We start from the raw sequence: 13,460 nt of genomic DNA, 5'->3' as shown, positions 1-13,460 counted from the left end.
CTTCTCAATTAGGTCCAAGCATTCACCATTGTCTATCCAGTCAATGTCTTCCCACACCAATCCCTCCCTGTAGCAAGATTTAAAAGGGCTAAGTTATAATAAAATAGAGCTTTAAAACTATCTAATTCAGTGGCTCATTTAAAAAAAAAAAAAAAAAAACTTCTGAAGCGGAATTCTATGAGTGCTTACCTGCTATATTCTAGTTGTTCCAGAGAAAAAATATGCTTGTTGAAATATTCCTGAAGTTTCTCGTTTGCATAGTTTATATTGAACTGCTCGAAGTGATTAACCTAAGGGTGGGGGGCGTGGGAAACGATTCAACAAGTATCTTTCGTGCCCTTACTAATACATATACAGGTGAAGAAAAGCAAAAAAAATCTGAAGAGAAATATATCAATATTTACTCGAAGAGATTCATTCCCGATCAGCCAGTAAGTGACAGAGGAGAATTCATGCCTCCCACTCATCCGAAGCGTACCTCAAAGTTTTCGAATCCAAAGATGTCAAGAATGCCAATGGATTTAAAGTCATCTTTGCCTTTGATCCTGCTGTTAATCTTCTTAATCACCCACTCAAAGCAGCGTGCATAAAGTGCCATGGCCAAGGAGTCCCGGCTGTCTTCCGCCTGTGGGAGAGGAGACCGGTGACCGTCTCCCAAGGACCACGGGCTGCCCAGGCAGCAAGTCCATCCCTGTCCCCCTCGAAGACACACGCACTGAACATGAGTAACACCTGTGCACCGAGACTGTCGATCAGTGCCATCTAGGAAAACCCAGGTGTCTAAAGAAGGGAGCTCACTCACTCACTTTGCAGTAGGATTCACTAGGACCTCCTTTAAATACCAGGTTTTCATCTGAACCAGCATATATATGGCTATGAATGTTACCAGGTTTAAGACAACAATTAAGGCCCGAGTTTTCTCAGGATCATCTTTGCATAATCTACTTTTTAAAATATTTTTATTTATTTAAAAGATTTTTATTTATTGGAGAGAGAGAGAGAGACAGAGAGAGAACACGAATGGGGTGAGGGGCAGAGGGAGAGGCCGTCTCCCCGCGGAGCAGGGAGCCCAATACGGGGCTCGATCCCAGGATTCTGGGATCACGACCTGGGCTGAAGGCAGACGCTTAACCGACTGAGCCACCCGGGCGCCCCTCATAATCTACTTTGTACACAGAAAAATTTTCTTCTTGGTATGGCTAGCATGTGTACTCACTGACATTGGATGGGCTGGCACATATAACTGGTTCAAGGCAGGAGCAGAAGCAAAACTAAGCACTTCTGCGCAAGTAACAACAATAAATTACAATAGCTCCCATTTATTTAGTACTTAAGTAACTGGTGTATATTTACTATTATCCTTACAAGAATCTATGAATTAGGTATGAAAATCACCCCTGTCTTACGGAGGAGGAACAGACACAACGAACGCACTCCCCAAGAACAGAAAGTAGCCGTCGGGAGTCGCTCGCCGCAGACCCAGTCGTCTGGGAAACTCGGCCGCACTACGTCTGAGAAAACGAACAACTGTCTCCTCCCTTCGGCGGGGGGATCTGCTCTGTCTTGATCACGAATCAAACTCATTTGAGCGGTTTGTTGCAGTCACTTATTTGAACCCAAGCCATGAATCTGAACACGGAGGACTGTCCTCGAAAACACGGCCTGAAGGCCAAGGGCACGCACCTGTTGGACGGTGAGAGGCGTCAGGATCTCCTCCCCCCTCAGGAACATGGATCGCTGCGTCAGAGCGTCCGTGAGCTGCGCGGAGTCCAGCCCGAGCAGCTCCGCGGACCTGCCCAAGGCTGGAAACGAAGGACAAGGGGAAAGAACAAAACGAAGGGGCATTGAGCCGAGAAGGAACGGGCCCCGGGACCCCAGAGCCGGCTCCGCACAGCGATACATTAAAGCAGAGAACGTTCCTCGACCCCTCAGGTAGAATTTACAGAGCCACATTCTGCTGTAAGTCATTCACTCCCTCAATGGGTCTCAGGCTGGGAGCTGAGAACCTGATGTTGGACCAAGTGTGGTCCTGAGACCCTGAGGCAGGTGCGACCCAAGACCTGCCAGGGGCTTGCGAGGTCGTAACTGTTTTCTGTGACATTGAGGGGTCCTTGGCTGTTTTACTCTCATTCCCTTACCACGACACAGGAGTTTCCTAGTGCTACATGACATGTGCTCTCTCCACAATCTGAATGCAGAAGCAGATAAGAGAGAAGCCAGCTGTCCTCCGCAACAACTGATATTTTAAAAGTCAGGAAAAATGTAAGACAATCTCACTCCTTTTTTAAGATTTTATTTATTTGAGAGAGAGAGAGAGAGAGAAAGAGAGAGCACAAGCAGCAGGAGTGGCAGAGGGAGAAGCAGGCTCCCCGCTGAGCAAGGAGCCTAAGGCGGGACTTGATCCCAGGACCCTGAGATCATGACCTGAGCTGAAGGGAGACACTTAACTGACTGAGCCACCCGGGGCCCCACAATGTCACTCTTCTCACAGATTTTGCTTTGTTTTGTTTTGAAGACAGTCTTTTAAATAAAAAATAGGATTACTTTAATATGCAATGGGTTTTTTATGGTTATTTCAAGATTAATTAGTTTTTTTTTTGTTTTTTTGTTTTTTTTTTTTTTACAACACCTCAGTTGATTTCTAAAGCAGTAACATGAACAGACATGACCCACATAAACAATAGCTCTTTGGAGTTCTCTATGGTTTCAAGATGATTCAGAGGTGCTGGGACCAAATGTCTCAGAACCGCTGACCTACAGCACTGTCCTCGCCTCGAGCCATTTCAAACTTTACCGCATCCAACCCTCAAGGTTTCATGCCCTACACACTGCTTCCATCGGGAAAGTTCGGAAAATAAATACAGAAATCACTCCAGGAAAAGGACAACTGACATGGCGATGTGCGTGTTAGTTTTTAGTCTTGACAACACATCAGTGAGGCACTTTATAGATGAGAAATCACTAGCGTTGGGGGATACGTAACTCCAGGAACTAGCCCGTGACAGAGCTGGACTGTGGACAGCATTTCTGCTCAAGAATGCTCTTCTCCAGGCCACCATGTCACCACTCAAGAACTATGCGAAAGAAAGCAACACCACACCTCGACCCCTGACATTTTTCTAAATCTAATCCTCGTTGCTCATGTTTCTTTATTGGGTCCATTTTCCTCTTCCCTTGCTAAGAATGAGAACACGGCCACCAACCCCTGCAGTAATCCCTCGTCATAGGCTTGGAGCCTTTCTTAGCTGCCGGTTCCCATCAATTACAAAGTTCTCCGGGTCTCTGCCCAGGCTCAGAAAGCTCTTTCTGCAAAAGGCCAGACAGTAAATATTTTAGGTCTAAGTTCCCTATGAGGGAGGGGCCATCTTACCTGTTTTGAAGGACACTTGGGCCCCACCAGCGGTGATAAATTCTATGTTCCCAAGATGTAACACACCAGCCAGCAACCTCAAAACCTCTCGAACTTCTTCTTTGCTGAACTGCATCACTTCCATTGCCGTCTGAAAGAAAAGCACCGTATTTGAGTTTTGTTGTTTTTCTTCCATATTAAAGAAAACGAAAAACCCATTACTGAGTAAAATTGTTGGGTATTGTTCTAAAGGCAAGAAAACAAATAGATTCATGACCTGTTGCTTTTAAATGATAAAGATTTGTAAAGGCACCCATGAAAGAACACGATATTAAGGAAGAACTGTGGAATGAGGAGAGGTCATCCAATCAATGACATAAAGTGAGACATCTGCCTTATTAGGTACAAGCTAGCCAGTGACACCACAGGAGAACTACCCAAGAGAGTCACAGTAATGACAGCGAAAAGGGGAAGGCTCCATGGGACTGCTCCACAGTGTAAATTTCGGGGCCTTTCCTTCATGACGAAATGCAGTAGGGATCCAAGTCAGAGGTATAAAATTCTCTATTAGGAACTCTGTAGGTGTCCTTCCATTATGATTTAGAAGCCACATCCTCGTCAAGGAAAAAAGCACCCCTTTCCCCCAACCGAGGACAGAATTGTTGGTAATCCCAATGAAAATGACCTACCAAGAGCACGTGGGCCCACAATGTAATAATCGTGACAACGACAATCTCTTCAGGGGTTAGGAAGGAAACTGCGCACCGCTCTGAAGCGGTGGAAAAGGAAACAACTGGGGATTTAAAATGTGGAAAGGTTAACTTCTTTACAAGGAAAAAACAAAATTGAAATGAAAGACAGAAACAATAGGCAGGAAAACAATTTAAAAATTATAAGGGAAGGAGCAATAGCTTGGCCATAATAAAAGATTCATGAACAACAGAAATAAAATGGGCATTTCTTTTTTTTTAAATATTTTATTTTTTTTAAATTTTTTAATATTTTATTTATATTAATTAATATACAGAGATCACAAGCAGGCAGAGAGGCAGGCAGAAAGAGACACGGGGAAGCAGGCTCCCTGCTGAGCAGAGAGCCCGATGTGGGGCTCAATCCCAGGACCCTGAGATCATGACCTGAGCCGAAGGCAGAGGCTTAACCCACTGAGCCACCCAGGCACCCCTAAAATGGGCATTTCTTATAGGAGCATATGCAAATTCTTCCTAGAAGTTAAACATGTACAAAACAAAGAAAATCTGAGATTGCTTCTATTAAATTAGCAAAACACTTGTGAATGAGAAACCTAAAACTGGAGAAACTGGGACATTAATGCACTGGTCATTGGTGCCATAAGTTACTATAATCTTTTTGGAAAACAAGCTGACATGATAGGATTGTGTTGGTCGTGTATGTACATAAACGTACAATGTTCAGAGAGAGTCAGTAACTTTCACAGGGCTGCACAACCAAGATTCAGATTCAGCCCCAATGATCCTAAAGCTCATAAACTTATTATCCTGCCAAAGTTATTACTTTCTAAGACATAAAAAGAAAAAAGCAATCTTTATATAATCTTCATAACTTCCATGCTGGAAATTTATTCCAAGGAAAAAACAGAAAAGGAAATTCTATGAAATATTCACTGCAGTGTTATATTAATATGTCAAGAAAAAAATTCTAGCTATCCTCTAATCAGACAAGTCAAATACAGCAATAGTGGAGAATAGTTCAATAGCTTAGAATAGTGTACACTTTGTAAAGGGAATTATGATCATCCAGAAACATGATTTATGACAGCTTTATATAAAAAGTTTAAAATTATGTTATTGTTGGGGTGTTTGGCTAAAGCATGGGACTCTTAGTCTTGGAATCATGAGTTCAACCCCATGGTGGGTGTCAAAATTACTTAAAAAAAATAAAACCACTTTATCAGTCAACTTTTTAAAAATTTTATTTTTGTAACTTCTTTTAAAGTAATCTCTACACTTAGTGTGGGACTCGAACTTACAACCTGGAGATCAGCAGTTGGATGCTCTACCAAACGAGCCAGCCAGGAATCCCATAAAGAAAACCAGGCTGGGAAATAAATATACTGTACTGAAAATAGTTGCATTGTTAGTGTTGGAAAAAAATTACAAACATTATGTTCCATCATGTCTTTTAATGTTTCGACAATATTTTTACAACACTAATGGGTCAATGGATAAACAAATCACTGCCTACTAATGGAATACCACTCACTAGAAAAGGAATGAACTGTGTTATGTATGATGTAGGTGAATAAAAGGAGGTAGATAGGAGAATACCCCATATGATTTCACCTACAAGAACCTCTAGAAGAGACAAATCTATTGATTTATTCCTGAAAACAGATCAGTGGTTTCCCAGGAGTAGGGTGGCTGGGAAGGGCCAAAGGAACTTTGGGAATAAAGAATAACCCTTTATTTTGATTGTGGGTGTGGGTACACAGGTAAGTAAATTCAAAATCCATTAAGATGTATACTTCAACTGGTAGCCTTTTATTATACATACACTGCATTTCAATAAATCTGGTTACAAATAATAAAAACACCATGAATTATTTAATCAGGGGTGAGAAGACTCATTTCGTGGGTGTAAACAGAAATTGACACAAAGAGTAAGAACTATTAGTCAAGTGCTTATCCATTAAAAAACATGGAAAGATAATTACTTGAATTTACTTATGCTGAAAGTTAAAAGTAAAAGACAGTTAAGAAATACAGAATAAGGGGTGCCTGGATGTCTCAGTCATTCAGTGTCTGCCTTCAGCTCAGGTCGTGATCCTGGAGTCCCGGGATTGAGCCCCGCATCAGGTTCCCTGCTCTGTGGGGAGCCTACTTCTCCCTCTCTCACTCCCCCTGCTTGTGTTCCCTGTCTCTCTGTGTCAAATAAATAAATAAATTTTTTTTTTAAGATTTTTAAAATATATATGACAGAGATCACGAGCAGGCAGAGAGGCAGGCAGAGAGAAAGAGGGGGAAGCAGGCTCCCTGCTGAGCAGAGAGCCCGACGTGGGGCTCCAACCCAGGACCCTGAGATCATGATCTGAGCCAAAGGCAGACTCGTAACCCATTGAGCCACCCAGGTGTCCTCATAAATAAAATCTTAAAAACACAAAACAAAACAGATTAATTTCTTATTCTTAAAATGGCAGTAAGGAACAAATCAAACAGCAAAATAATTATAAAGCACCTAGCACCTACGCTGTATAAAAGGTCATACTTTCCCTCTCTACAATTCAAGTTTTCCTTCCACAAGATGTATTCAACACTAACTTATAAAAATTCTTAGAGCAGGGGCGCCTGGGTGGTTCAGTGGGTTAAAGCCTCTGCCTTCGGCTCAGGTCATGATCCTAGGGTCCTGGGATCGAGCCCTGAGTCAGGCTCTCTGCTCTGCAGGGAGCCTGCTTCCTCCTCTCTCTCTCTGCCTGCCTCTCTGCCTACTTGTGATCTCTGTCAAATAAATAAATAAAATCTTAAAAAAAAAATTCTTAGAGCACAGAATGATCACAGAAATGGAATCCTTCACTGTTTAAGTCAACTACCTGGGCTTTTATATAACACTAAACGGCAATAAGACAAGAAAAAATAAGACAAGAAAAACAAGACAAGAAAAAAAAAAAGAAGTTTGCAGTGGCAGAAAATGTCAAGCTATCAAATTAAAACTATCAAAAAAGGCCTGATGAAAATATTCTTGGCTAAGTTCTTAAAACACACACCAAAGTCATACAAGGAGAGAGAAAGCAAACATAAAATGTGCTTACTGTGTTGATAGATTTGACTGCCGTCGATCTAACTGTAAGTGAATTAGGAGTGTGGTGAGAAGCAGTCATTGCATTAATCAGACCTCGGGGTAATTTAAAGGCTGCCCCGGTTGCCAGCAGCGTGGGCATGAGTGCTGGAACTGCCCCCAAGAGCCTCTCTCTCTGCAGTTGCAATCTCCACCCCCTCGGCAAGTGCAGCCCCTTTAAAGCTTATTATCATTATCTTATTTACTCAAGGATATGGCTCCAAGACTTAAACATGGTGGGGAATTCTCACTATAGTTCGGAAGCACTAAACAGCAATTTCGTTATAATAAAACCGGCAGAAAGTTAAAATATTTTCAAGAAAGTCCTTATTAGGTGCATTTAAAAAAAAAAAAAAAAGGTGTTTGGGAAAGTGAGGGTGGGCAGAGGCAAAGGAGAAGGATGAGAAATATGTGATCTGGTCCCAACGGTTAAGGACCAAAGGAAGCCAGGTTCATCACACTAGAAAGTAATAGAAAAGAGGGGCAAATTTCAGGTGCTTTACTCCCAAAAGGTACATCTGCTTAGGGTCTCAGACAGTTGGCTGCGAGGTGTAAAGGTGCCATTCAAGGCAAAGGGACCACAGAAGAATCTTGAACAAATGGTGTCACCGAAACAGCGGAGGGGAGGCTATTCTGGGCATAGTGAATTGCAAGTAAGCAGTCTGATAATAATTCACTGTGCGATGTGATATTAGGCAATATTCTGTAATATTTTATAATATATGTTATATTTTATATTTTATAATATTTTATATATTTTATATTTTATAATATAAATTTTATATTATAAATTTATATATTATAAATATTATATAAATTTTACAATATTTTATAATATAAAATTTGTTTATGCTCCCAAGTTCTCCACCACTGAAAGAGACTGATGTTTCCATGCTTGGCAAAATTGAAGTTTAAAGTCAGCCCTTTAAGTCTCAACAAAATCTGACTCGTGCGGAATGAATTTATGCATACACACACATGGGCTCACTCCATTAAAAACCCAAGGATATACCCAGTAAGTCCGATACGGTCCATAAACTCCAGTCCTGGTCCACAGCCAGGCATGCTGTAAACATTCAACACTTGTGGAGTAAAAGAATCTGAAAAGATTATCACCCCAGAACTCCTGTTACTTCACACACATTTCATCAGCCACCATTCTGGTAGGTCAAACGCAGCAACTCGATTGACTTGAAATAGCTTGCATCCTGGGGCGCCTGGGTGTCTCAGTGGGTTAAAGCCTCTGCTTTTGGCTCAGGTCATTATCTCAGGGTCCTGGGATCGAGCCCCGCATCGGGCTCTCTGCTCAGCGGGGAGGCTGCTTCCCCCTCTCTCTCTCTGCCTGCCTCTCTGCCTACTTGGGACCTCTGTCTATCAAATAAATAAATAAAATCTCTAAAAGCTGGCCAAAAAAAAGAAATAAATAAATAAAGAGAAAAGAAATTAAAAAAAAAAAAGAAAGAAAGAAAGAAAGAAAGAAATAGCTTGCATCCTGACCAAACAATTTCTAGGGCAACTTGAAAGGTTGCATAAAAGCATAGCTATGAAATTCAGCATAAATTCAGAGTCTGCACCAGGAAGAAACAGGTTCTCTAAAGCTGCCCAGCATACTGAACAGGCACTCATTTAACATCAAGTGGTAGCAAAGATGAACTCTAAGAATACATAAAGTGAAGTCTCAATAAAATAAGCAAAATTCTTAAAAGAAGACAATAAGAGTATACTAACATTGTAGTTGATCATTTTAGTAGCTACAAATGAACTCTAGAAATGACATTTTCATACATAATTCACAGAAATAATTTCCATGAACATTTCAACATATTCTGCAAACAAATGCCCTCCAGCCTTCATGGAATGTGGTCCCTTCCCTTCCTTTGATCCCAAAACCTCTGGGAAAAGAAGTTGTATAAACCTGAAATATGAAGACACAAATTTAAGTGGTATTTGATTTTGGAGGAAAATACTGAGAGACAAGTTACATTAAAAACAGCAGTACAGGGGCGCCTGGGTGGCTCAGTGGGTTAAAGCCTCTGCCCACAGCTTAGGTCATGATCCCAGAGTCCTGGGATTGAGCCCCGCATCGGGCTCTCTGCTCCGCAGGGAGCCTGCTTCCTCCTCTCTCTGCCTGTCTTTCTGCCTACTTGTGATCTCTGTCTGTCAAATAAATTATATATATATATATATATATATATATATAATTTATAAATTTATAAATTTATAAATTATATATATTTATATATTTATAAATATATATATTTATAAATATATATATTTATAAATATATATATAATTTATATATATTTATATATATATAATAATATAAATAAATATTTATAAATATTTATAAATAAATATTTATAAATTTATAAATAAACATAAAAATATATATAAATATATATAATTTATTTATAATATATAATTATTTATATATAATTTATATATATAATTTATATATATTATATATATTATATATATTATATATAATATATATAATATAAATATATATAATATATATATATATATATATATATATATATATATCCCGGCACAATACCGGGATTATATGTGGCTTATTTACCACAGGTTCCTTGGTGCCTAGAACAGTGCCTGGCACAGAGAAGTTGCTCAAACATGTTCAATATAAAAGACCAAATTCAGCCTGAAGAGTTCAGCGTCTCTTTTCACCATTCCTGTGTCCCTCCTGGTTACAGACAGAGTACCACATTAGGCAGAACAATGGGCTGGCTGGTATTGATAGGATACTTATGATTGTAGAAATTATGATTTTAGGAATGTAATTGTCATTACATAATCATTAAAGCTGTAATATATAACACAAAATGTAAATATATAACATACAATGATAAAATAAAATCCTAGGATTCTGCCTCATGAGATAACATTTTTTGGTTTATTTTTTGTCCCACCCTTTTTTCCTGCATATAATTACTATATCAATCATCACAGATTCTTAATTATACATAAAATGCTTTTTTAAATAAAAGGATTATCAAGTGTTGCAGCTTATCTTCCTCAATTATAAAATAACCAAGTTTTTTCCATATAATTAAATGTATTTGAACATATGTTCAAATAATAATAGACCTGCAGTGATAGACCTGATTTTATGGCTATAACAAATTCCTTAAGCCATTCCCCAATTTGTGGTTCTTGCAGGTTAAGGTAAAGGGAGAGAAAAAAAATGAAGGGAGAAAATTACTTTTTATAGAAAAAAGCATTTTTCCTCCTTTCTGAAAAGGTGCACATTTTTCTTTTCTATGTTGCTTAGAGCTTCCAGAAGGTTAAATAATAAAAACTACATGTTCCTGATTTTAATACAGAGCAACTAGGTTTTCATTACCATTTCTAGTAAGTTTACACTAAAAAGAAATCACAAATATTTAAGAATCTATAAATGGAATACTTGTAAGCTTGTTGTGCACCTCAATTTCATGTACAAGTTTTCTATCTTTCTCGATACCTTTTCAACGTAAGATCAGATTTTAAATGCCAAAACCTACTCTTTCAACTTAATAGTAAAAGTTAGCTATCAATGAAAGCAGGGCAAGCCCCAAAAGTCTACCCACAGGCTAGCAAAAGGAACAAATAATTCTGAATCAGAAAATAAAGGGCCAAGAGGAAAGCAGAGGAAAGCGGACAGAGTAACTTCTCCATTGCTCTCAGGACAAGGGGAGGACCCAATGCCCAGTGCACCCTAGTGGCCAGTGAGCTAAAGAGTAGGAGACCTGCTCCTTTTGGACAATTAGGAGTTTGTCTCCTGCCGCAAACAATGTCCTTCTATCACAAAGCATTGTTCTTCAGTTTCAAGAAAGAAGGAAAAAAAAAAACACCCCAGGAAAAAAAAATCCCGTCTTTCTTTGCCTTTTTCATCAAACACAAGTTTTCATATTTATTCTAACACACAGTAAAGATAATACTAAATGAACTGAAGCGGAGAGAAAGTCTGAGTAGTGATAGGAAGCCAGGGGCAAAACAAGATTGGGAAAGGAAATTTAAAATACTTAAACATTTCACAAAATCCGACTCTCAGGGCCAATTCTCAGGCTGTCCAGGGTACACAGCAAAAGGTGCTATCAGCAGGGGGCTTTTTTTTTTTTAAAGATTTTATTAATTTGACAGCGAAAGATCACAAGTAGGCAGAGAGGCAGGCAGAGAGAGAGGGGGGAAGCAAGAGAGAGGGGGGAAGCAGGATCCCCACTGAGCAGAGAGCCCGATGCAGGGCTCGATCCCAGGACCTGAGCAGAAGGCAGAGGCTTAACCCACTGAGCCACCCAGGCACCCCTGCAGGGGGCTTTTTTGTTAATAGTTTCAAGGAAGGAGATTTGGCAAGAGAAACCCCTCTACATTATAAATGATGGAATAAAAGGGAGACGAAGGGGAAGAGGACCCTATTATAGCCAATCCTGTTCTTCATTTCAATAAGAGATGGAAAAATGATGTATATATTAAAAAAAAAAAAAAAAAAAGACCCTGATTTCATTCCACAAGGCATTTTTACAATCTGGAAGAAGAGATGGGGATATGGACTACAGCACTGTTGACAACTATAAAAACAAGAACCTCACAGAAGAGTCTGGGTTGTACTGGAAGTTGTACCACCTGCCTCGTGGATAAGAGTCTGGAATTTGGGGGCACCTGGGTGGCTCAGTGGGTTAAGCCTCTGCCTTCGGCTCAGGTCATGATCCCAGGGTCCTGGGATCGAGCCCCGCATTGGGCTCAGTGGGGAGCCTGCTTCCTCCTCTCTCTCTGCCTGCCTCTCTGCCTACTTGTGATCTCTGTCTGTCAAATAAATAAAATCTTTAAAAAAAAAAAAAAAGAGTCTGGAATTTGGAGTTAGACTCTTTCCACACCAGTTCTATCTGGTACTGTGAATGGTTAGGCTGGACACCAACCTCTCTGAGCTGTAGAGTGTAGCTACCCAGAGTTCCTACCCTCAAAGGGTTGTTAAGAGCAATGAGACGGGGGGCCCATCTGAATTCATATAACAAGCACTCCGCCAACGTCCGCTGCATTTACGGTGATGAATCAATCCCAGATCCACTGTATCCAACTGGTTTATTAATGACTCTAAGAAAAGAACGAAGACTGCCCTGGCAGAAACCTACTGGCCATTCTCAGTCAGGTGGGGCAGTTAATAAGGCTCGATGACCACTCTTCACAAACGTTGCCACCTTATAACCAAGTCTTTGTGATATCAGAAAACTAAAAGAGACCACACGCAACCACACCTCAGAGCTGTCAGGTGACTACTGTTCTTGTGGTCAGAACTGGTTGTCGGAATCAGGCCAGGAGAATCAGACAAGATCCTGTCACCTGGCCTAATGGTTGACAGATTTGTTTTTAGCTGTAGAAACTGTTATAAATCATCATCATCATCATCATCATCACCTCAAAAAAGAAAGACTGGCATGTTCCAGGGCCAAGCCTGTGATGTATTTTTGCTAATACACTGTTGCAAGTCAACTCCTCATCTATCCTGAATGCCACAGATAGTCATCCGCCTTCTGAAGAAGGAGGATTCTTTTCCAGTCTGGAACATTCTTTATCATGACTTGGAACAAGAAGGACATACCTATTCTCATACAGCGGTGCAAATGTAATTACTTCTATTTTCATTAAAAACATTTTTTTGAAACAGGAAATGAAATTTTTTTAAGGGGTTGTCACTCTTAATAAAGGGAAAATAAGAAAGTAACTTACAATCACTTCCCTAAAGGATTCCTGGTCATTGATTGTCTTGTCTTCTATACATCCAGACTGACTCAAGTAGTGGTAGTTTTCCGGCACAGATAAATAAAATTCTTCTGCAAAAAGACAGAGGAAAAACATAAAATCAGTATTTGACTGGTCAGGATAAGACAGAATCCAAAAGAATCTTCACTTTGTAACTTAAAAACAAAAACAAAAACAAAAACAAAGCATGGGGCCCCTGGGTGGCTTAGTCACTGGGCATCTGCCTTCGGGTCAAGTCATGATCCCAGACTCCCGGGATGGAGCCCTACATTGGGCTCCCTGCTCCGGGGCGGGAAGCCTGCTTCTCCCTTTCCCACTCCCCCTGCTTAAGTTCCCTGTGTAGCTGTGTCTCTTTCTGTCAAATAAATAAATAAAATCTTTAAAAATAAAAAAAAAATAGAGTATATAAATAAAGGTCCCCTATTAATAAAAAAAAGTGCTCTTTTAATCATCATTTAGAGAAAATAGAATTTAATTAGGAGTGCCTGGGTGGCTCAGTCAATTAAGAGTCCAACTCTTGATTATATTCTCTAAAATCAATAAA

General features: G+C 39.9%; 1 protein-coding gene across 1 annotated transcript in view; it reads right to left on the bottom strand.

Moving 5' to 3' along the window:
* MYO10 (myosin X) overlaps window positions 1–13,014 on the bottom strand; it is a 91,817-nt gene extending 78,803 nt beyond the window's left edge. Inside the window, exons 1-6 of the mRNA XM_080804086.1 lie at window positions 12,884–13,014; window positions 3,371–3,500; window positions 1,684–1,802; window positions 479–625; window positions 190–290; window positions 1–67 (exon numbers count right to left, since the gene is read on the bottom strand). Of these exons, the coding sequence (XP_080660212.1) occupies window positions 1–67; window positions 190–290; window positions 479–625; window positions 1,684–1,802; window positions 3,371–3,500; window positions 12,884–13,012 (693 nt within the window). The 5' untranslated portion in view covers window positions 13,013–13,014. The remainder of the gene's footprint in view (window positions 68–189; window positions 291–478; window positions 626–1,683; window positions 1,803–3,370; window positions 3,501–12,883) is intronic.
* Between the last annotated feature and the right edge of the window lie 446 nt (window positions 13,015–13,460).

This window comes from Martes martes, assembly GCF_963455335.1.
Source record: "Martes martes genome assembly, chromosome: 5".
In the NCBI taxonomy this organism is placed as follows: Eukaryota; Metazoa; Chordata; class Mammalia; order Carnivora; family Mustelidae; genus Martes; species Martes martes.
The sequence above is the reverse complement of the archived record's forward strand: the minus strand, read 5'-3'. Positions and strand labels throughout refer to the sequence as shown.